The 27,183-nt window shown below is 25.1% G+C and overlaps 1 protein-coding gene across 3 annotated transcripts in view; it reads right to left on the reverse strand.

Annotated features, from left to right (window-relative positions):
• The window catches only part of LOC107168447 (opioid-binding protein/cell adhesion molecule-like), a 337,823-nt gene that overhangs the window by 33,705 nt on the left and 276,935 nt on the right, over nt 1–27,183 (reverse strand). For all 3 annotated transcript variants that reach the window (XM_089224027.1, XM_089224026.1, XM_089224028.1), the window contains one exon: nt 16,204–16,415. In XM_089224027.1, the coding sequence (XP_089080153.1) occupies nt 16,204–16,415 (212 nt within the window). The remainder of the gene's footprint in view (nt 1–16,203; nt 16,416–27,183) is intronic.

The raw sequence follows: 27,183 nt of genomic DNA on the forward strand, positions 1-27,183 counted from the left end.
ATATATATATATATATATATAAGTTTTTTAAATTAAGAATAAAGGTTTCGACATCATAGGTCATTAGCCTGTAAAGTTTCACATTGTACAAGTATTACGTAGTTTGGAAGTATTTTTACATGGATATATATATATATATATATATATATATATATATTTATAAAGTATTTACAATAATAGTTTATAATAGATTGAATAGTTTAGTGGCATTAAAAAATAAAAACGGTTCGATAGTTAATGAGTTTATACAATACGTTCAAACAAACAATACTTTTTATATTATATTTTAATGCTATGGCGGCGTGGTATATAGGCAAATTCAGTACAACAGCGTGTAGGTGGCATTCAAACGGTATCCCATGGGCTATTATCGATATAAAATTTAATATAAGAACTTAAAACGCTGTGTAAATAAAAATTACCAGTTTATATTATGTTTCTTATCATATATTCAAAATATGTGATAACTGTATAATCGAATACGAAAAAAAGTTCATAGATATTTTTTATTACTTTAATATTGTTTTGCCAATTAGTTATTTTAACTTATATGTATACAACTATACATTTTGTATACATAAATATATAATTTTATATTTTTCTGTTTTATTGGTTTCCTGATTATATGACGCTAGGTCTATATCCTTTATCAATCAATCTCTTGATTTTAATAAAAATAACCTTTTTATAGAAATTTGTACAGAATATTATATTCATACAATTTAAAAAATATCAAGAAATTATTTTTTGAAAAGGATTTTATATTGATACTTAGTGATGGTATTTTATCGTTGGTATCCCAATTGAAGAAAGTTATAGTTTTCATATATTATTCGTTAAAATGTAACCAAAAAAAATTAATTTTATAATCGGCATATTATTTTTATAATATAAAATGATTTATTTTTTTTTACCTACACTATGCGTTTTGATATATGGGTTTAAACTTAACTATCATATTTTTACCAATGTCTTAATGAAAAAATCCGTATATTATATAATTACCATCATTAGAATATAGGATTTTGATTCATTACTTTTGTTTTAAATGTAATTTATTTTCAACCGGTGGAAATATTTTATGACTACTAAACGAACAATATCTAATTAATTATCAAAGATTATCAACACATACTATACAAGAATTTCTTATTCAATAACGAAAAAAAAAATAAGGAAAAATAAATATTTATTTTAAATAATAAAGTTAATATCATAGATAATAATAATCAATAACCTATAATGTTTTCACTTGGCGTGCATACCATCCATTTTGTATGACATGTATGATGTAGGAAAACAATTATATATTATTTAAAAACATTTTTTTACTGCCATAAATTATAAATTTAACTCAATACATATATTATAATTAATATAAAACGTCAAAAATAAGAAAAAATTTTGTATGCAAAATTATAAAACATTTATAATGTATTTTTATACACTTAATGGATATAGGCAATGCATTATTTTATATAAAAATTTAATTGCAGCCATTTAATAACAATAATGAGGGATGTTTTAATATGTACTTGAATTTTCATTAAAAATGCAAAGAATAATATAATACCATGCTATCACATTATAAAAAAGTATAAATAAGTTATATCTATTGTTAATAGCAATTTTACTTTAAGCTTTGAAGTATATAATATATACTATACTATATACTATATATATATATATACACAAATCAAATATTTTACATTTTAAAAACTTAAATCAAATAAATAACTATTCATATATAATATTTACTAATTTACAAAATAATCTCAAATTAAACGAATATCAAGCACAAAACATTCTTTTATTCAAATAAATAGAATTGTAATAATTATAGTACCTAATCAATATATTGTTTTATGTTATGTGTTAATATAACAATATTTTTCCTACAATTTACTAAGTTAATGAATATTATGCTCTATATTCAATGTAGTGTTACATGTAATTATGAATTTTTTAGTTTTATAGCATCTACTGTGTTTGCTTGATTCATTTTACATAATATTTAAAACATTACACACATAGGGTTTTTAGACAAGCTAACAATATTGCACAAATAATAGAATAATAATATTATTGTTCACATAAATATTATTACAACAAGTAAAATAGATTCTTGCACTAGTTAACAGTTTTTTTTTTCAAAAACTTGTGTTTTTAGAGTTTGGTAGACGCGATCATTCAATGATTTGTGTTTTAGTTGAGTAGTAAAACTTTTTGCATATTATATTTTTTATGTTATTACATTAGTACGTTAAATGTAAAAAAAAACATCAAGCATTATTAAGCTTAAAATCAATTATGTCTTATTTTGTTGTGAAAAAATAATGATAATAATAACAAATATATATAATATGTAGATATATAAATAATAATTTCAATATTGTTAATATAATAAATCCTAGACTGACAAATCATCTCCGTTCAGAATCGTTTTTCGTATACAATGATACTGTCATTGCATTCATATTTAACACATCCATTATAGTGATCTACTCTCCATCTCTACAATATAGCAGATCGATACCCACTTCTTCTTTTTTGTTAATTATTTAATGGATATGATTATTTTTTATACAATATTACTTTCATATATTTTGATCCCATGGATTCATAGTGAAATATTGTGGTACAGATTTTTAGTCAAGTAATTTTTCTCATAACGATTGTCTCCTTAATAGTATCATATATCAAACAAAGAAATTCAATTTCATTAAAAATTATTTTTCAAAAAAAGAATTGATAATAATATTTTGGAGCCTGTGAGACTTGTCGATGCGCGACGCTCGATTGCATGAAAAATATGATTACGAAGAGTGTTAATAATAAATAACCAATCGTTATAGGGCCGTCACAGATTCCAATATTTTCAGATAAAACCGAGTTAATCCACTGGTATATAATAGAACCCTTCGCGTGACTATTCAACTCTAATGGAGGTAAAATGAAAAAAAAAGCAAAAAAAAAAAATGTACAAACACGGACCCGAGCGTTAGTGTTTAGGTGGCTGTAAATTCGTGTACGCGCGCTAGTAGTGTGTTATGGATGAACGTATCCTATTTTTCTCAATTGAATACCATAGAAGGAAAATAATGGCTGTGCGTATTTGGGTTTTTATGTGCACGGGTGTTTTGTTTGAATCCAACGGTGAAATATCGCTCGACGCTAAACGCTATACGCCTCAAAGAACACAACACCCACAGACCTCTTTGTTTTCATTGAGTAACGTTTAACACACATGCCAGCGCATGGTATGTTAAACAAGTTAATACCATGGTAAATATCTATATAATATATACGTATATCATATTCTATTTTACTGTTTAATGAGCGTACGGGATAATTCTTTGATTTTTGTTTTTAAAAAACGTAGGTAGGTACCTGTAATAACGAGACTAGTCGGTCGGTGCAACGCTGTTGTAAACCAAATACGATTAAAATATTTTATACCACCGAATTTGGCTTTAGTCCTCTATTTAATAATAATCTATAATTTTTTTATATTTATTTAGGATATTGATCTTTGCTTTTCAACATAGATATATGTGTTAATACGTCTAATGTAAGACTATACAGAACTCTTTATTAACTTAGAAATAACTCGAGTTTTTTGAATATTAATTTAATAAATATAATATTTTCTTTCAAAAAATATTTTTGGAAAAGAATTATGGTATATACTATTTTTTACGCATTTTAATGAAACAAATTTATATTTCGGAGTAAAATATTATTATTCAGAGTATTATGATACATTAAAATTGAATATATGATACATAAGAGTAGTTTCTTAGTCGTTATTATAAAATGTTTAAGGTTTAAATGAATTTAAAAGTGGCCGGTGGATCAAAATTTCTCAGAGTACTCTAATGTACTTCACTTAAATTTAAATAGTTTAATTTATATACTATTTATTTTGTCTTAAATTTTATTTCTATGTATTTATGTGGCCTAAAAAATATTTTACTTAGGGGTTAGAAATTAAAAATAAACCTTTTCGTTTGATAAATAAGAAATTTAAAACATAATAAAAAAATAATTTTTTTAGGAAAATGTTGTTTATTATGACTTAATGACAATTAGTTCATACAATCGTAGCGTTGTGTTTAAGTGCAGAAATGTGGTCAATGCATATAATTTATGTTTGATTAATATAAATTATAAGATAATAATGAAAAAAAAAAATGTTTATCTGAAATAAATAAATAAAACACTGTTTAGGATTTAAACGGAAACTTAATTATAATAATCATCAACTCTGGAGTGACAGAATTCACTTTATAATCATATAGGTTACGATTCACACGAGTTTTTGTTTAGAAGAAATTTAACTTTTTGATATTTCAATTATACGTGTCTAGTTATTTTAGTGATTTATACTATTTATTTTAATTTCCGTATCAATTGTTCAGTATTTATGTTGGTTAAATTTTTAGCCAGTTCAATGAATCGATATAGGTAATTGTGTATCAAATGTAAAATAATATGATAAATTGGTCTCATTAATAAGTTAATAATTTTATTGATATATAATATTACGATTTAGTTTAAACATAATCTATTTTAAACGCATATATTTTATTGTAATAAAATTTTGATACTGATAATACTAATCATTTGGTGATTAAACCAATAATTATTATGCGTAAACACCTCAGTTGTATTAAGTAATTTTTTTCATTATTTATACCAAAAAAATATTGGACCCCAATATGTGTATTCAGTTAAAATATTTGAATAAATACAATATTATTATAATCATTATTATTTCGTTTTAAAATGATGGTAAAAAACATAAATATATTGTAGAAAAAAGTTTTTTATCGATACAATTTGAATGCCCACGTGGCCACGTTAATACTACAAGCATGGTTGATCAATAAATTTAATATATTATAACCCTTACGGTATTTAGTAACAAATATTATATATTTCATTTTGTAATACAATTGAAACCAACAGCTGGTGTATTCATTTGTCAAAAACACCTCCCAATAAATCCAACCACTCGTCATCGAGAATACAATCATTCGTTGTGCAGATTTCTAGCGATTGATCACTTTTTCCCGCTGACAACAGTATAAATGGCATTGTAATTTTTGTTCTAAATAAATAGAGACGCAACAATAAATAAAAAATATTCAAACAAACGGATTTTTTTATGATAGATATCTTACAGCAGTGAAATTCATTAAAGAGAAAATCAGAAAAATTCACTGTTGACGGAACGGTACAGGAAGGGAAGTATAGTGTCGTAAACGTCATAAGTCATGTTCTGTCACGGACAATGGGTCTTTACAGGACTGAAAAAAATATACAATGCCGTTTTCTTTTAGTAAATCTGATGGAGTGTTTAAAAAGATAAGAGAAAACGAATTTAGTTTAGTAAGGCATCAACACAAGAAAGAAACAGAAGCACCTCTTACCGAACAAATATAAATACATACAACTTTTATCTTGTACGAATAGAAATTTAAATTTAAAATTAGTGAAAAATTATAATATTTTATAATGTAAATTCTACCCAGTAATGTATAATGTGATTATATTTATTTATTTATTTATAACATAAACACTTTAATGGTAAGAAATGTATTATTTTAGAAACTATTTTGTCCGTTTTGTTCACTTATATATTGAACTGCTGTTCAAAGTAATAACTTGAAAGCCACAATAAGTTATTTGATATTTATATAAAAAATTATTAATCATAAGTAATAACTTTGTTTCCAAGCTATTATAAACGAAGTAATGGTGAATAAAATATATGTTTATTTTCGATTAACAAAATAATATAAAACTAATAGTTATGATAATGTTTCTAAAAACAAATTAATTTTTAACAGTATATAAATGTTTCAAAATTGTAATGTTAGATTTAAAGAAGAGGCCTTAATATGTTCAATATAAAAAATAATAGTCTTGATAAATTAAATAATACTATTTAAATTTTAAAATATTACACTAAACTACTACTAGCATTTTATAACTGATTTCATTTTCTCATCTATAACATAATAATATTATGCTAAAAGGTATTTTTAATTTAATTTTAACCGAAATAAACCTGAGATATTGTACTAACTTTAATCTAAGATTATTATTTTTTAATTATAAATTTACATTCCCATTTGAAAACCAAATTGGACACTTGCAATTGTTAAGTAATAATTCAATTAAAAGAAAAATTCATTATATTGTAATAGGTACCAATTTTTGGGTTTATTTTGGTGAATTAATTATTATAATCGTCGAAGTACAAAGTATACATTTTATAATTAATTACTCAACAGTAAAACGTAGAATTTGTCTGCTTGTTTTACAAAGCAAATTAATGTGTCCATAGAGAAAAAAACAATTTGTCTAGGTAACTATATTATTATAAGTTTTATCACTTTACTTTAGTATAAACAATACTATTAACATCATATAATATGGTATTATTAAATAATAAACAGTGTGTCAGAATCTTTTAATTTCATGAAATTTCGGTTTAATGCTGAAAATAAGCAAAAGTATATATATTTCTAGAAGTGAATACATACTTAATTAAAATTAATTTGACGTTTTTTAAGCTGAATGAGTAAAATGTCATGTGCTTATGGAGACTATATTTTACATTGTAGGTATCTACAATATTAAAAAAGCGGATAAGTCGTGGATGTCACTCTGCTGTTCAGTAGATTACAAGTGGGTTACTGTAATGGATGGAATTAAATTTGAATCCAATGATATTATATCACTCTATACAAAAAACGTTTCTGAGTGGAGACGATTTATCAGCCTAGCATATATTATAGATTATTATTAATAGGTACTTATTAAAATTTTTGACATTCCAGTGGACATTTTTTCTTTTTTGATAAAGGTAGACAAACTTTTAAGGAATCTTAATTAAATTTTAAAATCTTAGATATAAAAGGAAAAATGTTTATGAATTTCTAGCTTAAAATCATTTGCGAATTTTTGTGATTTTTACGTATTTTATCAAAATTCAAATTTTGAATGCTAATAAAAAAAAGTTGTGACTATGTATTTCTTTTATTTTTCAACTACTATTGTAGAAATAAGTTAGGAGCCTTATATTAAATTTTCAAACTCATCTACCCAACTAAAAAATTTTTATCGATATTAATTTTAAAAAAAACTAATAATGATCGAAAATTGCATATGCATATAAATAGTTCAACTTAAGTCAAAAGTTTTTGAAAATTGCACAGTAGATAGAAAAATACTTATATAAAAATTCGGTAAAAAAGTTACAATAAAAACCAAAATCGATTTTTTCGAAAACTTATTGTGTGTAAAAATTCCCATTTTTTCCTTAATTTTTAGTTTGTTTATCCCGATTATATAGAAAAATATTTAGAATTTTTACTTCGCTCTATCTCCTAAAGCACCAACCAGATTCACTTCTGATCTAACAAGGTACTGAAGTCGAAAATTGAAGAATTTTTACTGCCCCAAAATGTGATGACAGACACAAAAATAAAAAATTAAATTAAAAAAAACACACATCATGGTAAATCAATACATTCCTTGCTCCGCTCAGAATCTAAAATAATGAATACTCTTTAGAAAAATATTTAAAAGTATTAATAAACTTTGAGCAATATAATATTAATTAATTGCGAAGTCGAATAATTTAAGTCGTCAGTTTAATGTTTAATATTTAAGTTTATTCAAACTTAAATCGCTATAGTGGGTCTTTCATTAAAGGATTAAAAAGTCTAAACCCTACATTTTATTAAACATGCGCATTATGATAAAGTGTCGATATGAAATTAATTACAGTAGGTATTGAATACTGATCCAATAGAATATTATAGTTCACAAGTTTACCCGAATAATTATTTTTTTAAATCGTCATCGTCAAACTACCCTGAAAAATTTAAAGTGGATAGGGGATTACTTATTTTGTTATTGTACCATTTTCAATTAATAAAAAGCGTAAATTGTAAACTCAGCCAGAAAGAATATATAAGCAGAGCATTTTTATATCTGAAAATAATAAATAGAATAATAATAAACAAAATATATTATAAGATAATTATTTATTGGGTATGGGAAGATCTATCATATTATTTTTATTATAGCCTAGTTTAAACGGACCTTTTAAGTATTATTTTTGAGTTAAAAATCACCTCAACCATGCCACCGGGACATAATAGTCATGGTGGCGGCAGGTTGATGACATAAGACAATCAATGAATCAATCGTTCACGGCCTCACGCGGCTATCATATTATTAAAGTATTGTAAGTAAGTGTACATATTGCAGGTAAGAAACCGTTTTGCTTTAATATTTATATTATAATAATATCGTATTAATATATAATTTCAAACGTAAGTGATTTTTGTTATTATAGATTATTAAAAGTCACTGTGTATTTCAAATTATATACCTAGGTACTTATATTAGTAGCCTGCATCTTAACTGGGTCGACTTCTAGAAATGCGTGTTTACACGAACGGCTCGCATTTTTAACCGGGAGTCACGATTTCGTTTATTATCCAGGCAGTACTACAACTACACTGTAACAGCGCACATTACGGTTGGCCTGCAGCTATATAAATAGGTCGGGTGGTGCCGCGGTAGGAACGGACCGGGCGACCGGAAGCTATGCGGGTAGGCGGCAACAGCGACTGACGGAATTTAATTTCGCCCAATGGCATCTCTCTTTTCCGGACATAATAATGTCAAAAACTACTACTACTACGACGACGACGACGACGACCCAAGAGATATATAAACGTCCGCGGCACTATGGGTAAACGTGACCGGAATCTTTGAGTGAAATCAGCTCTCTCCCGCTTGGCTTCAAACTCGACAATTTGGCTCGAATGAGTGTGTTTTGATTAAGAGAGTTAACCCATTCCTTCTCATGCCTACCTTTGTAAGTACTAGAGTACTCCTTCTCCCATATCTACTCTGACATTTGGTGTTTTCGAGTTAGAAGACAGACGAATTGACATCACTGGCCGGCTATCCTACTTAATTAGAGACGGGTATTATCACGGGGTGGCCGTGCACATGAAGAAAGCGTGTAATACTTTCCTCGTGTTGTTGACCAATGTACGCTAGAATTGTTTTAAGGTCTACCAATAATTATAAAAAGCCAAAACCGGATGAATAAAATGTCAATGTTTTTAGTTTGCATGAGGAGACTATTTTAGTATACAGAAATCGTGGCTACAAAATTAATAACTTACAATATTGTCTTTTGTAATAGATTATGATCTTTAATATAATTTAAATTTTTTAATGAATTACTGTTATATCGGAACATACGATAAACCATCCAAATTAATTTTGTAGCTATTGTAAATCTGTTTAAAATACGTAGTTTCTGAATGTATCAATAATCATGATTTATCAAATATAAACTTCCTATGGCTTACTCAGGACCATGTCAATCTAACAAGAATGATGATTAATAAATATAGAGTTTATATAATGAAAATATTGTTTCATTTTACAAGTATCTATAATATGAAAAATACATTTAATATTTGATTAGCTTTACAATAAAGTTTTTACAAATTTTTTTATTGAGTTATTATAATAATTATTATTATGTAATGATTCAAAACAAATTTAAAATTTAAAAAATAAAAATCATATAAAAAATAAAATTCTACAAATTATTAAGAAATATACCTTTTTATTTAAATTAAACCATTTTACAAACGTTTTTATATTAGGAAAAATAAAATAAAAAATAAACAACAATTAAATTAACTATTTACTATCTGTTATTTTTGTTTTGAACAATGCATAATAAAACATTTTAATGAATGCTTATCTTTCATTTAAATTGTATATATATATAAGATATTTTAAGTTTTTGGTTTATTATGTTATAATCAAAAATATATATTATTAAAATGTTAAAATAAAAATATATAAGAAACAAAATAGTATAACTAAAAAAATAATTTACCATAATTACCTATGTTATTTAAATGTAATAAAATATTTGAAATAAATGTTAAATATAGAGAACGACTTCAAATTCTGTATTTCCCATTAGACAAACACTTAAATAAATAAATAATAATTTATTGTGTACCAGTGTGTAATTGAATCATAGTTTTTAATGAATGGAAAATAAATGAAAATTAATATCTATGTAATAGTTATATTACATTATAATATTGCGATATAAATTGTTTTATTATAACATCTGTTCACTGTAATTTTATATAAATAAAAAATAAAAACAGTATAATGATTAAAATCCAATTATATGAAAATAATTATAATAATTTATTGTACATTTTAGCTTTTTTACAATGAAATTTTCAATAAATGGTTAAACTTTTGTTATAGTCGTTATACACTAAGAACAAACATTAAAAATGAAATTATTAATGTTCCAAGTGTCTTACCACGCAAAACTATAATTTATAAAAATAAACACTTGGCCACATATTATTGTAATTGTTTTCTTTCAATACAAATTGAGTTCAAGCTTATCAATTTACCGCATGCAGAATCGCAGAATTATAATATAATAACAATTTATATCATTTTATATATGGATATATTTTTACAATCTTGATTTCAATTAATTTAAAGTAATATATTTTATAAAAATAATATTTCAACTATGTGTGATTATTGTATATTACATGCATATTATATAAATTATTATAAAATATATTATTTAAGAATATTTTTTACATTTAAATATTAGATATTAGATCATGAGAATAAGAAATACATGTAATTATGACGTAATTAATTAAATGTTGACAAAATTGTTATGAATTGCAAAATAGAATGCTTAATGTTGTTTTGAATTCAAGTCTGCTAAGTTTTAAATATTCGTAAATTGAATTAACATACATTAAAAATGATCATAATTTTAGGTATCAATGCTAATAAATGTTTTAATCTATACTTTCCACAGATTAAGCATATTTCATCACCCATGATATTATAACATTTTGTGTACACTCCAGCCTTTAGGGTATTAACGATTTCATCCATAAATATAATATGCATTTATATATGTATCTATTAATATTAACTTCACATTATTAATCTTGGGCTTCATTTTTTTTATCATTAAAAAAATAATATATTAGTTAAAAATAATAAGTAATATTTATATACACATCGTTATACAATATTTAATGAATGCCCGTGCATTTTTTAGAACACGTTAAATTAGTATGAGCACAAAGTGTTCTTATCTTAATTTTTATAATCCTATATTGTCATATACTAAACGATTTAGTTTTTTCATTATGAAGACAAATAATATATATTTCATGTAATTAATTAATAATATATTTTTTATTTTTATTTATTTGTACTAAAAACGACTGTTTGAAATTATTTTATTATATGAAACATTTTTAAATATATGTGATGAATATTATATAATATATATATATATTATTGAACAATTAATAGTCAATGATTTTGTTTTTTGTCTTTAAATTCATTCGATTTAGATTAATAATTGAACACATAATATTATGTTATTAAAAATGTATGGATATTATTATTAAAAAGTAGAAAACATATGATACCTAAAAATATTATTTTTTTAGATTTTTACTGTATTAGAGCATATATTAATGTATGATAATAATTAAGTAACCGTCTAAACTCTATGATGATATTTATAAATTATTAAAAATGATTAATATATTATGTGCTTTTGATAGTTTTTCATAATTATTAATACTATTGGATAATTAAAATAATAATTTTCGTTAGAAAAGTTTTTAAAGTTATTATAATTTTTGACTAAGACCATACAGCCAGAGAAATAATTTTGTATAATGTATAAACCTGTGAAACTTATTTTTCGTTTTTATCAAATGATATAATAACGATCCGTAGGTAGTGTATGTATTGATTGTGTACCATTAACCATTAGAAATGAATTTCTGCAGTTTTTATTATTTTTAATATTATTACTTCTATAATATAATTTATTTGAACATAATTTACTATCGTCCAGTAATACGGTATGAAATTCTGAAGTGAAAAGACACTTAGCTAAATGACGAGTACATTAATTAGATTTGCAATTCATTTTGTTGTATAACTATTGAAAACCTTGATACTCCATAATACTGTTGACCCAGCAGTTAATTGACAATCATCGGCTTTCTAAAATCTAATAGTCTAAACTTGATACTCAATAACAGATAACACTCTCTGTGTGATGATTGATAATTTGAAAATGTCATGTCAATCTGTCAAAGTAAAATACTGACTAATTTTTCAAGTCAAAGATATAAATATATCAATATATTCTCAGTCAGTAATGACTAGTCTTATATTACTAAAGTAATATATGATTATTATTTTATTTATTTTTAGTTATTTAAGAGATTTATGATATTTTTTTTTTTAACAATGGTTTGAGGAGGATTGATGAATCAATTTTAAAATTTGTAGAAACAAAAACAACTTTATTAATTTCAATATTATTGATTTGAGTTTAACTATAAGCGAATAGTTGTTGAGTTCGTTACCATTAGAGTGCGTTTTATGGTCCCCTGCACACAAATCTCACTTGACAAGCTCATGCAGAAATTGTGTACATAAGCTTAACTAATACAACTCTGAGTATATTTCACAAAGTGATTGATCCATATTATGAATCAATTCTCGAAAATATCTATACCTTGTAAGTTTTTAGTTATCTCGTTGAAGTAGGATGTTTGCTATTTTATTATTAATACGTAGTTATTAAGAAAAATAAACAATTCTTCTTTGGATAATATTGGTCACACAAATTTGAAATTTGTAGGATTTAAAATTATTTTCTAGACCACATAAAATAAAATAATAAATAAATACATTATGAATGATTTAAGTGTAGAAGAATAAGAAAAAAGTTTTCTTTTTCTTTTAAATACAATAATTTACAATGTATGTTAATTTTTATATTAGGTAATACAATTTTGATAATCCGCATATTAATCAGTTAATTAGACATTTTAGATAATATTTTTCGAGATCATATAATCTAAATATTCTTAAGACGAGTAAACTGATTTAATAGAGTTTTTTTTATTTTATACATATATTTTTTTAAATTTTTATTTGACATAAGTAATCTATACAAATGATTACTATAATAGTTTATGTGAAAATAATTATGCGCAATATGCAAGATGTAATTCAAGTAGCCTTGTAATGACTCTTGATTAGTGATTAATTTTTAATTATTATTATGTAATATGTATATATTTTTTTTTTTGAGATGTTAGATATTAAAGTTTTGTAAAAGATCACGGCACCACTTTATTTTTAGTTTGCAATTGGGATTTACTGTGAGTGTAAGAACGGAAAGTTATTTTATGAGAGGGTTAGGTTGAATTTGGAGTAGTTTATAGAAGATATACGTTTCCTATTCGACTGTTCGCATACATAGTTATTACGAAGAATTAAACTAGAGATATAGGGCAAAGCATTGAACAGTTTTTGAAGAGATATGTTTATAGAAACGTTTGAATTCTAATAATGTCAGATTTTTTTGGTATGCCCATGGTTGAAGTCTATATGTTCAGATCGGTTTCAGTAGAACTTTATAGATGTTGTTTAGAGTGAAGTATTTATTTCAAATTAATAGAGGTTTGAGTATACGCATACGATTATTCCAGGTTAGTTTTTTGGTTCGAAGGTGTTTATTTCAAGTCTATCTTTTGTCGAGTATTAAGCATAAGTATCTGAATGGGTCGTATACAGGAGTTGGTACGTTCTTCGGGATAATGTTCGGGCATATTCCTTATTTCAATTTAAAAGTTGTATGTTAGATTTATTTTGACTCACCATTTTTTAAACCACTGAGACAAGTGATTAAGTTGTATTGATCAGCTTTTACTAAGTCAATTTGTATATACTAGGATGTACACAACGTGTTTAGTAAATGCCCGAATAAGATTAAGAATGTCAGCATTTACTGAGTAAAAACAGTAAAACCTAGCATTAACTAGTAAAACCTAGGTTTACCTAGTCATCAGGCATTTACGGTAACATATTTATGTTAGATTGAAAGAGGATAGTATTCTATTTTGTGAAACATTAGTTTTAATCTTAGCGATTCTTAATTTTGATATGTAATATTGGACTTGAAAGTGTTTATTAATAAAGTATGATTTAATTAATAGGGATAAAGAAGAAGGAAGACGCTTTTTAATTTTAAATTAAATTTTAAAGTTTCAATTTAAGCATTCATGCCAAACTCAGCGGAAGGCTTTTGAATCATTTAAAAAAAAACAAAAGAGGAAAATTAATTAATTTCAAGAGATGAAGAAATACTATTAACATCTCGATGTAATTGTTGTATCGGGTTATGTGAGTTAAAGAACCTGATCTGAGTATTCATGAATATTTCTTTGAACTAGCTACTGGCTGAATGAGGGTGATTAAGTTATTGATTGCATCATCGATTTCTTGTTTCGATTTTAGTTTAACTTCAAGTAATTGGTGAGACAAGAAATGGTCTTTCGTTATTTGACTGCGGTGATCTAATTGATTTATAATTATAAAATCATTAATTGACCGTAATTGAACAAATTATACCGAAGTATGAGAGTAAAAATAAAATTATTTATGGTTATGATTTAAAATATTTTTTTGTAATTTCTCGACTAATGATTATTTATTATTAGAGATATAATATTATCCTGTAATAATTAATTTTTTAATAAAGCTTAATTCTTTGTTTTGATTTTTGGTCATTTTATTAATTTACTTTAGTACAATTTAATTTTCTATTCCATTTTATGGTTTTGTAATTGCATACTCTAAATTTCTTCATGTAGTCATATTATTGCTATGGACTGTTTCACTAATAAACTAATTATCAATTAACTATTTTTTATAAATTTCACACCTTAAAAATTCTGTGTAGAGTAAAATTAAAATTAACTGCCTAATTAAACATATATTGTTAAAATATATATTCTTGTATAGTAAACTTTCATGGTTGTCTCATATTGATTTATAAAAATAAAAATAAATATTATGTAGCTATTATGACTGTTTATTATTATTATTTATTAATCTCGTCTTACCAAATTCTATGAACTTTTAGACTGTAGTTATGCATAATATTTTAATTTGTTGAAATATAAATAATTATTGTATAATTTCTAATTATATTATTTCAATAACTACATACAAACTTGAAAATACACAACCTCAAATATCGAGTCTTTGTTCATTTTTATTTCATCATATACAGAAACATTCCTACCTATAAAAAACTACTGAAAACAAGCTGTAAATTCTACAGTAATTTGTAGTTCTTAATTTATTTTTTAACCTATTGGGAAATTCCAATAATGGCTACTTCCAAAGTAACATCTGTGCAGTTTTAGTTTGATAGAAACGGTACTATTGAAAGTTTTTTATCACATACATTTTTCAACCTAACGCGAGTGATCACAGAAACGGAAAAATAAATATAATATATTAAAAAAACTATGTACATTTTACCTACATAACTTAACAATAAGTATATTCCACTTATGTTCTAAAAATATGATACACAATTATTTATAACTTTTGTTATCAACTGATTAAATATAATTGTTATGTGCAAGATACTCATCATTTTTGTTAAATTACTGTGGGTGATTGATGTGAAAAATAATAACAATCAGGTAGAATATATAGAAATTTAAATAGAATTTTATACAACCAATGAATACCATTTTTGTTCATTTGTGTAATAGAAACTTATGTTGTTATTTCTAAACGATTATGCTGTTTTCTATATTGGTTCATTATTATTACTTCTGAATCAAAATTATGAATGATATCATTCTCAATAATATAGTATTATGAAAGCCGATCTTTTGTATCACGGAGGTTAAAGATAAGCTTTGGTGCATTGTAGAAAATAATCTTAAACAATATGCACACATAATTGTAGAGAAAAATATAATTAACAACTCCAATGTAATGAGACTATAGCAATATTAGAAATTATTATGAAAATGCAACAAAAAAAGAAAATGTATACTATATGATTTTTAAGTTACTATAATATTATATAAAAAAATATGCACCAACTAATATGGGTATATAGGCACTAATTTTAGCCAATGGGTGCTATATGTGTTACACATTCACGGTTGCGCTAATAAAAAATATATGCTTCACAATGATTTATTGAATGTTGTACTTGTATACATTATGCTTTAATTTTCTTACCGTTCGCTCTCCTAAGTTTCTGACACGGCAATGAAGATAAGCTGTGCTTCCTAATGGCACAGTGAGGTTGGTTTCAGTGGTGTTATCCAAAAGCGGCTCCGTCAGCTTTTGAAATTCATCAACACTCGAATACCATAGTTGTTGCCATTCTGAGTGACCAGATACTCCTGGTTGTCCACTTTTACTTTTTGGACTGGATATTTCTCGTTTTTCTGTAAAAAATTAAACAATGAACATATTATTAATATTTTTTTTGTAAGTAATAAGTTAGATCTAATAGCTTAATAAATATGTATTAAAAGATAAATCACAATACCAAATTATAAAATCTGTATTAGATGAAATTATTTTTCTCTGACAAATATTAAAATACCGATGTACATCATAAATATATAAACTTCAGTGTTCTTTCAAATAATATTACTATACTAAATATAATAATTATAATATAATCATTATTTTTCTTTTTTTTCATTGTATACTTTTTAGATGTTTAAACAAAAAAGTTGAAATTAACATATTTTTTTTTATTATATAGTTTAAACTTAAAAAGAAAATAATTTGACTAAAGATGTGCATTTATATATATCTAACATAATAATAATGGTCATAATTATGTGTTTATAGTATTTAATTATGTTATAACAAAGAACCTTCAATAAAACTATTGTGTAAGATTTTTATTCATGTAGTTGTACAATCTATTAAATAATATTACTCTACAGGAATTATAAAAATATTAATGTTGTTTTTGGTAATTTATTAATATACATACCAAACGCATAATCAATATATTATAGTAAAATACTAATTATACATTTTTAAATTAAAAAAATTCAATATTAAAATTTATTGTATTTTAATCACCATCATTATTTTATAAATACAAGAATATATATTAATTTGTATTATTCTGACTTGTAAATCATAAACGATGTAATTTAATTTCAAGCATCAATGTCTCACCATATTGCTCCGTTTAAATGGAATTCAATCAGACAATGTCAAAAGCATTCTCATTATTGAAGGCATTTTCAGCTAGGTTTAAAAGGAGAAAGAAAATAAATAAAAAACCTACTTCATTACAAAATGACGTGTAGGCTCAATCGATCCATTTTCCTGGGAATTAATTTTTATTCTAGTTATAAATGCCATCGTCGATTAATAGATCCTTAATTTGCTTTGTTATACATTCATAAAATAAATAGTTGAGATTCTAAGATTCTATATGAGAAAATTACGAGTATCTTACGTGTAACAACACGTGCTCTATCAGACGGGACTAGAACGGCGAGTCGACTAATTGCGAGTCGACAGCCGACGAGTCGATGACGACATTGGGTATTATTATTGCGATAAAGATATTATATTATGTACCTACCTACTCGTATATCCAAAATTTTCAAGTTATATCGATATTTATCAAAGCAATTATTTGAGATAAGATATTGAACCAGTATTATACATCATACAATATAAAACCGAAAAGCCAATGTCTTGTGCTCTAGTGTTATATTAAATCAGTGATGTTTGTGCCGTCATCGTATTTTATTTTATAATAATGGAGTGTTATTTGTTAAAAAAAAATCTTGTTATAGATGGCTATGTTATGGTCTAAAATAAAGTGCGTGAAAATTGGTACTACTGGGAGTGTGAAAAAAGAGTCCTTAGAAAAACTTTAGAAACAATTGAAAATTGTAATGCCAGAGCTACGACTAATTGTATCAATGGTGTACATAAACTTCGTGGCACGCCTACAGATCATAACCATGCACGTCAAGTACACAGTGCAATAGCTATAGAATTTCGAACAGATTTTTAAAAAACGTGCACATTCGACTCGTGATGAACCCTCTCAAATATTGCAATAAGTAATTAGTAATATACCTTAAAGTATTCAAACATATTTACCTGGTCCTGAAGCTGTACGGAAAATTATTTAACGTAGAAGAAGAAAATCTTTACCAGCCAAACTAAAAACTTTAGAAGATATTAAAATTCCTGAAAGCCTACGAAATACTTTTGTCGGAGAATTATTTCTATCACGTGAGTCTAAAATAGAAAATTATGTTGTATACAGAATCATAATATATTATGAGACAAATTTTGGAATAAACTAGCTACTTTTATAAACAACCAATAAAAATATGAAAATACATACCTACATAACAATGATCAGCCATAGTTATAGACATTATTAAAGATAAATAATTTTGTATTTTAACTTATGTCTCGTGTGTGTAATATATTTCTTATTATTATTTATCGTACAAGTGTTCATTGCACTGCAGCTGTTTTTTGTATTTTTTAGATATTTTTGGATTATTATTGATTGGTTAAAAGTAATAAGTATCGGTATAAACGTTATTCAAGTACCACCATAATATAAGCTCCTTCTAAATATTTTCACGGAAAATATTGAGTTTAGTACGACGTAATATTTGTATCGTCATAAATAGTACACTGAATTTCGTTTAAGTCATGTGAGGGTTCAGAAAAATTATAAACTGTTTGTAAAATATACCTTAAATAATACATAATAATATCATGTAGTTTATAGTATACGTCATCTAGAAATAAAGTTATTCAGCTGCAGTATAATAAAAACAAAATTGCATAATATATTGCTGGCCCATAAATTTAAGAAAACAGTTTAACATACATGCAGCTATTTTCAAGTTATGTATAGCAAGTTAGTAGAAAATATTGCAGTAATGTCACTCTTGCTGTGACATTAATGTAATAATATGTGATAATATTTCTTTTTATAAATCACTGTGTAGTAATTGACATCAGAATGACTTAGCACTGATATGGCAGCTGTGCAACCATTAAGCTTATAATGTATAATAGAGAAATAGTTTCAATAATAAATATTATTTTATTATTACATCTAATGCTAATTTGTTTATTTCCAAATAATTTTTAACACTTACACAATAAGTATCTTACCTCCTTATCTCTCTCTTTGTATCTCACTCTTTATATACAAGGTCTAACTGTTAGACTCTAACAGATAGAACTGACTTTTGGAATACATTTTGTTCAAATAATTATTTTTTATTTTTTGTTCATTAATTGACCATAACGTTACACGTATAATAATTTTGTTTATGTTTATTTTTCAGTACTGAAAATAAAAAATTAAATTAATTTAATAAAAACATATTTGGATAAAATCGATTTGTTAATCTGATGATAAGAATAATTTTGGTGGTAAAAAGATTTATCTAAGTTAAGTAGTTTATTTTTTTGAATTTTTTGAAATTCAATATTTTTTTTTGTTAAATTAATGCAGATATTAATTAAAAAAAAAATAGAATCTTTTAGAATTTTCTGACATGAGTAACTTCTTAAATTATTTAATTTTCATATAACATTAACAATTTTCGTTATTCGTTTATTAGTATAATGTTTTTTTGCTTTTTTGGTCAGATCTTTCTATTACAACTTGTATATATATATATATATATATGTGTGTGTATATATATTAAATTATATTAATTAATATTAATATTTAAATAATAGGTACCTAAGCATTTTTCTTTTAATCTTTTTTTTAAACCACCATAATTTTAAGTTATTCTTATACGTTATTAAATTAATAAATAATCAATGCCATGGTGGTACATTTGATTGTACAAGGTTTTCAAAAATATAGTCATTAACATGAATATTTATTACTAAGTATAAATTACAATATGTTTATCTAATTTTTAACAGGAAATTCTATTTTTTCACATACGTTAGATTACTTGTATAGTATCCATATTTTTTAGGTTTATCCCAATTTATACTTTCCATCATTTAATTATTGTTTATACCTTTATACCTACTATGATCAATATTTTTATAATTAATTATATTCAAAATATATCTACAAATATAAAATTATTATAGCTAAAAATAAAGTAAAGTAAAAAAAAAAAAAATAATAATAATAATATTAATAATATTAATAATAAAAACTAAATGGAATTTAATGTGAAACTAAAGTACCTAAAACAATGCCATTCAATAAGTTAGTTAATAAAAATAGTAAATAGTAAAAGTTATCTTAGATAGAAATTCATAAAAGTTTTTCTTTTTAATTCTAAGATTTGAGAATTTAATACAAAGTTCCTAAAATATTTTTACAATAGCAGTTGAAAAAAAAAAGAAATGCATAGTCACATTTTTTTTTTTTTACAAGCATTTAAATTTAAATTTTGATAACATACGTAAAAATCACGAAAATTCGCAAATTATTTTAAGCTAGAAATTCATAAAAAAAATTTTTTTTAAATCTAAGATTTGAAAATTTTTAATAATCTATAATATATCTTAGACAGATAAACCGTCTCCGTTCAGAATCGTTTTTCGTATACAATGATAACCTAACCTAACCCCAATGTACAGCAGAGCGATACCCACTTAACCGCTTTTTTTTCTTTTTTTTTTTTTTGAATACTAACATCCTGGGACACTGTAATATGTTTTCACAAATCTACTTATCAACAATTCATTCTAATATTGAAGTATAAACATTATATTTTTGCGAAGTAAAATTACGAATGATTTTATTACGAGTTAATAAATAAATAATATAAAGATAAAATAATTTATATAAATCATTAATATTGAATACCGTAATATTAGGTAAGTCATTATTACTGTATTAATGTCATATTTTTTTGGCTTAAGACTAAATAATTTATAAATACATTTAATATTAAAATGTATGTACTTAATTCAATAGCAAAATATAGAATAGTAGCTAAATGTAAAGTTTTTCTATTATATTGATTTCAGTAGGTACCTATTTAGTTTTAGTAGTTTTACAATACCTAATAGGTATTAAAAGTTTCTTTCAATATAGCTATTCACACATATAATATATAATATAGTGTTCATCAATAGTTCCAATAATTACTACGGAGTTTATGAATAAATAAACTAATGATAAAATATTATATTATTATAGACTATTATCTGAATTATTATATTATGTATTTATGTGTAACATATTTTCATAGTTTCAAGTGTATTCGATTAATCTTTATTATTACTAATTTTTATTAGAGAATATACAATCTATACACAAAGGCATAATAAGAATATGTGCTTTTTAAACTAAGCTAAATACATGTTCTATGTTGTAGATCCAATATGAATTTAGATGATTTAAATAATTTATTTAGTCGAATGGTCATCAATCATCATCGATGTATAAAATATATATTTAAATATATTAACATATCTTTTTTTTATTCACCCCCAGAAACATAGACCATTTGGTAATGGCTAATTACACTTTTTTTTTGTAGCTGGATACGTTCGGTAGGTTCATAACACGTACATGTGAGGCGAGGATACGTCACTATAAACACATGTGGTCACCAATCCAAGATCTAGTTACTAGTGACGACAATCGATGCTTGACCTCAGTACAAGTTAATAAATGTGACCAATCACCGTACATAATAAATACATTTGAATATTATATGCATATATATTAGATATACATAAATCAAAATTATAATATAACATATTACGTTGATATCTATAATTTTTGCAAAAATATTTTTAAAATAATAAAATACTCTCACTAATAATAAATGCCTAATATAAATAATATTTTATGTTTTATATTACTCGTATTTACTGTTCTTAATAAACCGTTAAATTAATCAAAAAAATCTCCTGCATAGGATCTCATTGTTTTCCTCCATGGGACGCAGCCATCGTTATAATAATTATAAAGTTTAACACACCATGTGCCAGCACTATGGTGAAACGACTAATTGGTAGTAATTAAAAAAAAACTAAAAAAAAAACAATAAGCTAAGGGACTATGGTGTAGTATTTGCATTTTTCGAGCAATGACTGGTAAATTCTTTTTGTTTTAAATATTTTTACTATAGTTTTTTTCGCAGTCCACTAATATTATTATTACTTTTAATTTCTTTTCTCACGCAACGGATAAAATAATGAAAAATGTGCCTAAGATTTTTTCAGCATTCATATAATGTGTACCTAAGATTTTTTGATTTATCCAATTCTAATCTCAGGATATCTATTTATGATTTTTGTTATTATTTTAATATTCAATGTGATTAACTCTTCGAATACCTACAAGATGGTAAGTTGAAAAAAAAAATCTACCTATGGTCTTAAAATGAAATATTATTATTTATTTTGCTAAGAACCTAATAAAAAAATAAAAAATAAATTAATGTTTTATATACATGAAATACGACTATAAAACAACATTTTATCAGCTCGTCAGAATACAAATGTGATATTATATTATTTATTAAATAACGGGTTAGTCTTTATTCAAAAACAACTCGTTAGTTAGTCGAAATAAAGTGTCACCTACTGAAATTCATACTACAAGCAGTACAAGCAGATTATATTTCAATATTTTATAAACCTTTATGAATTAACTAAATACTAAGAATTTTATAACATTGTTTATTACAGTTTAAAAAATATACATAAGCGCTATTAATTCCAAACACGTAAGATTAAACCAATCATAATATGAATATTTGCATAAATTATTCATCATAAATTATAATTGTCTGAAATAATATATATATATATATATATATATGTATGTATATATTTTGACTCAGTTACAAAAACAAAGAAAACATCATATCGTAAATAAAATTGTGTAGAATAACATATTGTAAATTATTTAATCAATATTTTAATCTGAAATACGATGCTCATATAATATTAATTTTAATTACCACGAGAAGAAAAATTAATTTTAAAGTGATTAGTTTAACTAGTACATGACAAACGGTTAAGTTTATCTAAATAAGGAAAAAACAAATGTTTAAACCTGTGCTTGATAACATTGTATTTCTTTTGTAGTTGTAGTTTTAGGGAAGAACATGATTCATATTATTCAAACTCTAACTTTGTAATATTTCGCACAAAACGTGTTAAGAGAGAGTAATAAAAAAAACTATTGCTATAAGTGCAGTGTGCACATCTTAATTTAGTATTTCACTGTAATAAATTGATGATACTCCCTCTGGCCGGTTTCTTCCTTCGTGGAATTGCTCCACTAGTTCCATTACACGACTTGTCTTACCATCCTCTCTGACAGTACGACACGTCGGGCATGACACTCTCTTGGTTTTCTACTTTCCTAGAACACAGTCATAACTCACAACATCTCAAACACGCTCTCGGCGCAAAGTTTTATCACGCAGCTACGAGGCCCCAACATTGCACACACACGGTAAACGCCGACTTTGTTTTTCGTTAGGCATTTGGATACTTAAAATTATATCGGTTTATAGCTTGGTATTCACGTTATACGAAGTCATGATATCGTCTATTGGTTCACTGACAAGAATCGGCACCTGTACTCCATCAGCTACGAACCACGTGCTCACTGCTCACCCTACATGCACATCAAGAACAATTTACATCTCAACTGCTAATTTTTCCTTCGTTATTAAATAAACCAAATATTTACTACATAGGTTTTCCTAAGATTGCAAACGCAGCAATCACACAAATTATCAACGTGGAATCGTATCGCTATAATGTTTTAAAAACTAATTCAATGATAAATCACTAATCAGTGAACACGATTAAAAGCTATCCTGAGCGGAGGCCGTCTGTCATCTTAATATATTTCAAAATTTTGATTTTTTTATTGATAACAATTATGAATTATTTATAATACCGTGCTTAAAATAATAACTTTTTATACGTTTAAAATAAAATTTAATTCAGAAGAGTTGACCATGTGTTGGGTTGTATAAAATGTACCTGTTCATTTAAGCTTTGTTTGTAAATAATTTAACACATCACAATTGTTTTGTATTCAAAATAACTTAAGATTCATTTTAATACTAGTGAATGTTTTAATTTAATTTTTCAAAGTAGTAGTCTACTCACCTCTTTTGTTACTATAAAATACAATATGAATTGAGATAGGTATTTAATTATAACATTTTTAGATTGCTATCTTAGTTGACGCACTGCGTGTCTGCGTCTCAATTACTTTTAGTTTTAAACTTGAAGCCACAGTAAGTTAGGTACTATGGTTGTTAAATAACAATAATTTCAGTTTTACATATTATTTTGATGTGTAAAATTATAAACATTAAACAACTGTGCTTCCCAATCTATACCAAATTCTCAATGTAGTAAAATTTATTTGAACTCAATTAAACGCTATTAACAACAATAATAATTACTTTTACCAAGGTTAGGTTAATTAAAGTATTTATTAGGAATAGCATTGAATAATATTGTGTTGTCTTAAGTACAGTACACTTATATTAGTTTATTATGTCATGTATTTTTGATATGTATCTCTAACTATTAAAAAATTATGGTACCATTTGATTGATTTAATTTTAATTTTAAGTCATATAAAAATGAACTACCCATTTGACAAATAATGGATCCCATAAATTCCACCTATATACAATACATTAGACCCTGTATTTTACTGTATTGAATTGTTAAGTGAATTAAATTTAAATGTGGTAATCATGTTACATTCCTTTGTTCCTTTAATGTTTTAATATAATATTATGTCTTTTTTTATGATTTCTCATTAAATCATAATATTGTGCATAATACAGATATAGTAAATTATTGTTATAAGACGTGTGGCATTTTTTCAAAACTGTATGATATTATTCATAGAAAGCTTGTATGAATAATAATTTATTATTGACAATCCAACCAAAACGTTAGTTTCGATTTGTACTATAGCTTTGGTGAACTTCCCTGCATTAAGCACTGTAAGTAATAATATTAGTATGATAGGTATCCACTTAATTAAATATTTTAAGCCAACTATAAGGATTTGAATACCATAGTATGAATATAAACTATGCTTTCCTTTTAGGTTTGTTTAAATATACTATTGTGACAAGTTTATTTTTATAATTTTTTTTTTGTAATATCTCATTATTTCATACTTATATTTAACTAGGTATGTGTTTCTCTTATGCTTAAAAAGAATATTATGTTTGCCTTTTTTATTTACGATATATCGTTAAATCGTACTTATACAATGTACAAGCAAAATTATTATTGCTATAAAATGTGTGACATTTCTTCGAAACTGTATGAAGGATATTATTCATGAAAGCTTGTATGAATAATTTAATGTTGACGGTTTACCCACGACGGCAGAGTTGTACTGGTTTTAGCGAACTTTAATGCGTAAGGCACTATAATTAATTATTGTACTTGATTGACTTTTTTAAGTAATTCAGTTCTATTTAAACGTCATTATATTCGATTTAACTCTGCATTTCTTGTGTATTTGAACACAATGATAATATTATGTCTAAATTTAATTAATTTACGATATATCGTTCAACCATACTTGTGTACAAATGTATAATAGTTACATTGGTACATAATTAAAATTGTCTTAAAACTTGTAACATTTCTTTGAGACTGCATAGCGTCATATGTGGAATAATTCATGATACAGAAATCTTGTATGAATAGTTTGTTATTTACAATCTAACCGTGAGACGCTCGTAGATATGAGCTTACACAAACATTTGTTGGCAAATTGCTTTTGCCCATATAATAATATATTATAAAATTATTATTGTTTACGATGTTTTAGGCTGTGCCGGGGTGACTGGATCAAAAAACCGGACAAAACGATAATGATTTAAAATATTTTCATCGTTATAACATTAAAATACTATCTAGCTGTATTTCTGCTCGCATAAATCACTCGTCACGGAGACAACAAAATGTCAAATTCACTTATCACTACAGTAGTAAAGAATGTCTCCCAATGGTTCTGTAGCCATATCACTGTTATGATAATTATTTGAACACACCATTCCAGTGAAGGTGATTTTAAAAATATACACACGCAAAGAGCAGTGGCAATTTTGAAAGATTTTGACTTATCAATGTGTACTGTGTAGTAATAATAATATAATATGTATAATGTATATACTATATAACACGATTAATTACTGTTCAAAAGAAGATGTCTGAAAAGTATACAGAAGCCGAAAACATTTTTTTTCTTATTTAGATTACGGTATTTAATTTTACCGGTTTCGATTTAGATATAAAATATCGGTATTTATTTATTCAGTTTTTGATTTTAGTTTCGACTAATAGTATTTTTTTTCCAATTTTTATTTCAGTTTCGATTACAGATATACTGTTTATTGAGTTGTTTTAATTTTAAGTTCAGTTTACCAATACATTTATTTTTGTTTATGAATTTGGTGTCAAATACCAGTGCCTGGTATTGAATTTTTTAGATCTCGATCTCGATTTCGATTTCGAAAATGATTTATTGTTTGAAGAGTATTGATACTTGATAGTACAAAACCAGTATTAAGTACAGAATTCGTACAAAATTATAAATTTTTACCAAAACCATAAAATTATGAAATTAAAAATTAAAAAAGCGAGATTATTAATAGGTCCTTGGAAAAAATAAAATAAATCTTAGTAGGTAATACTTTAAGTTTTTAGAGCTTGACGCGTTTTATTTTTGTTTACGACATTTTTTTGAGTACTTACTGAGAATACTGAATATAAAAATATTACACTTAAGACCTTCTGTACAGCAGATTGTTACATAATATTTAGGTACCAATTCCCGATTACTAGTGACTGGTGAAAGTGATGTTGTTCTTCAAAGGAATGATGGTTAGGGGTGGATGAAATGGTCAGCGAAAAACCAAAAAATCTTCGGATCTCCATATACCATATTACATTATGTTATTATTGTAACCATCACACATGGTTTTGTTCGACAAACACATTAATTCCCATACACTTCCTCAACCATAACATCTCTGACTTACAGTTATCCTTCCCTCCATTTAGGTTTGACGAGGGTGTACCCTCGCTTGCATTATACCACATTTACTGTGTTGCGGTTACGCTCATGTTGGATCAGCCCATACCACGGTTGGCACATGATTACAGTCGACATCCGATGACATTTAACCGTAATTTTAT

Source organism: Diuraphis noxia, unplaced genomic scaffold (assembly GCF_037042655.1).
Source record: "Diuraphis noxia isolate RWA-SAM2 unplaced genomic scaffold, SU_Dnox_SAM2 contig0003, whole genome shotgun sequence".
Classification (NCBI taxonomy): domain Eukaryota; kingdom Metazoa; phylum Arthropoda; class Insecta; order Hemiptera; family Aphididae; genus Diuraphis; species Diuraphis noxia.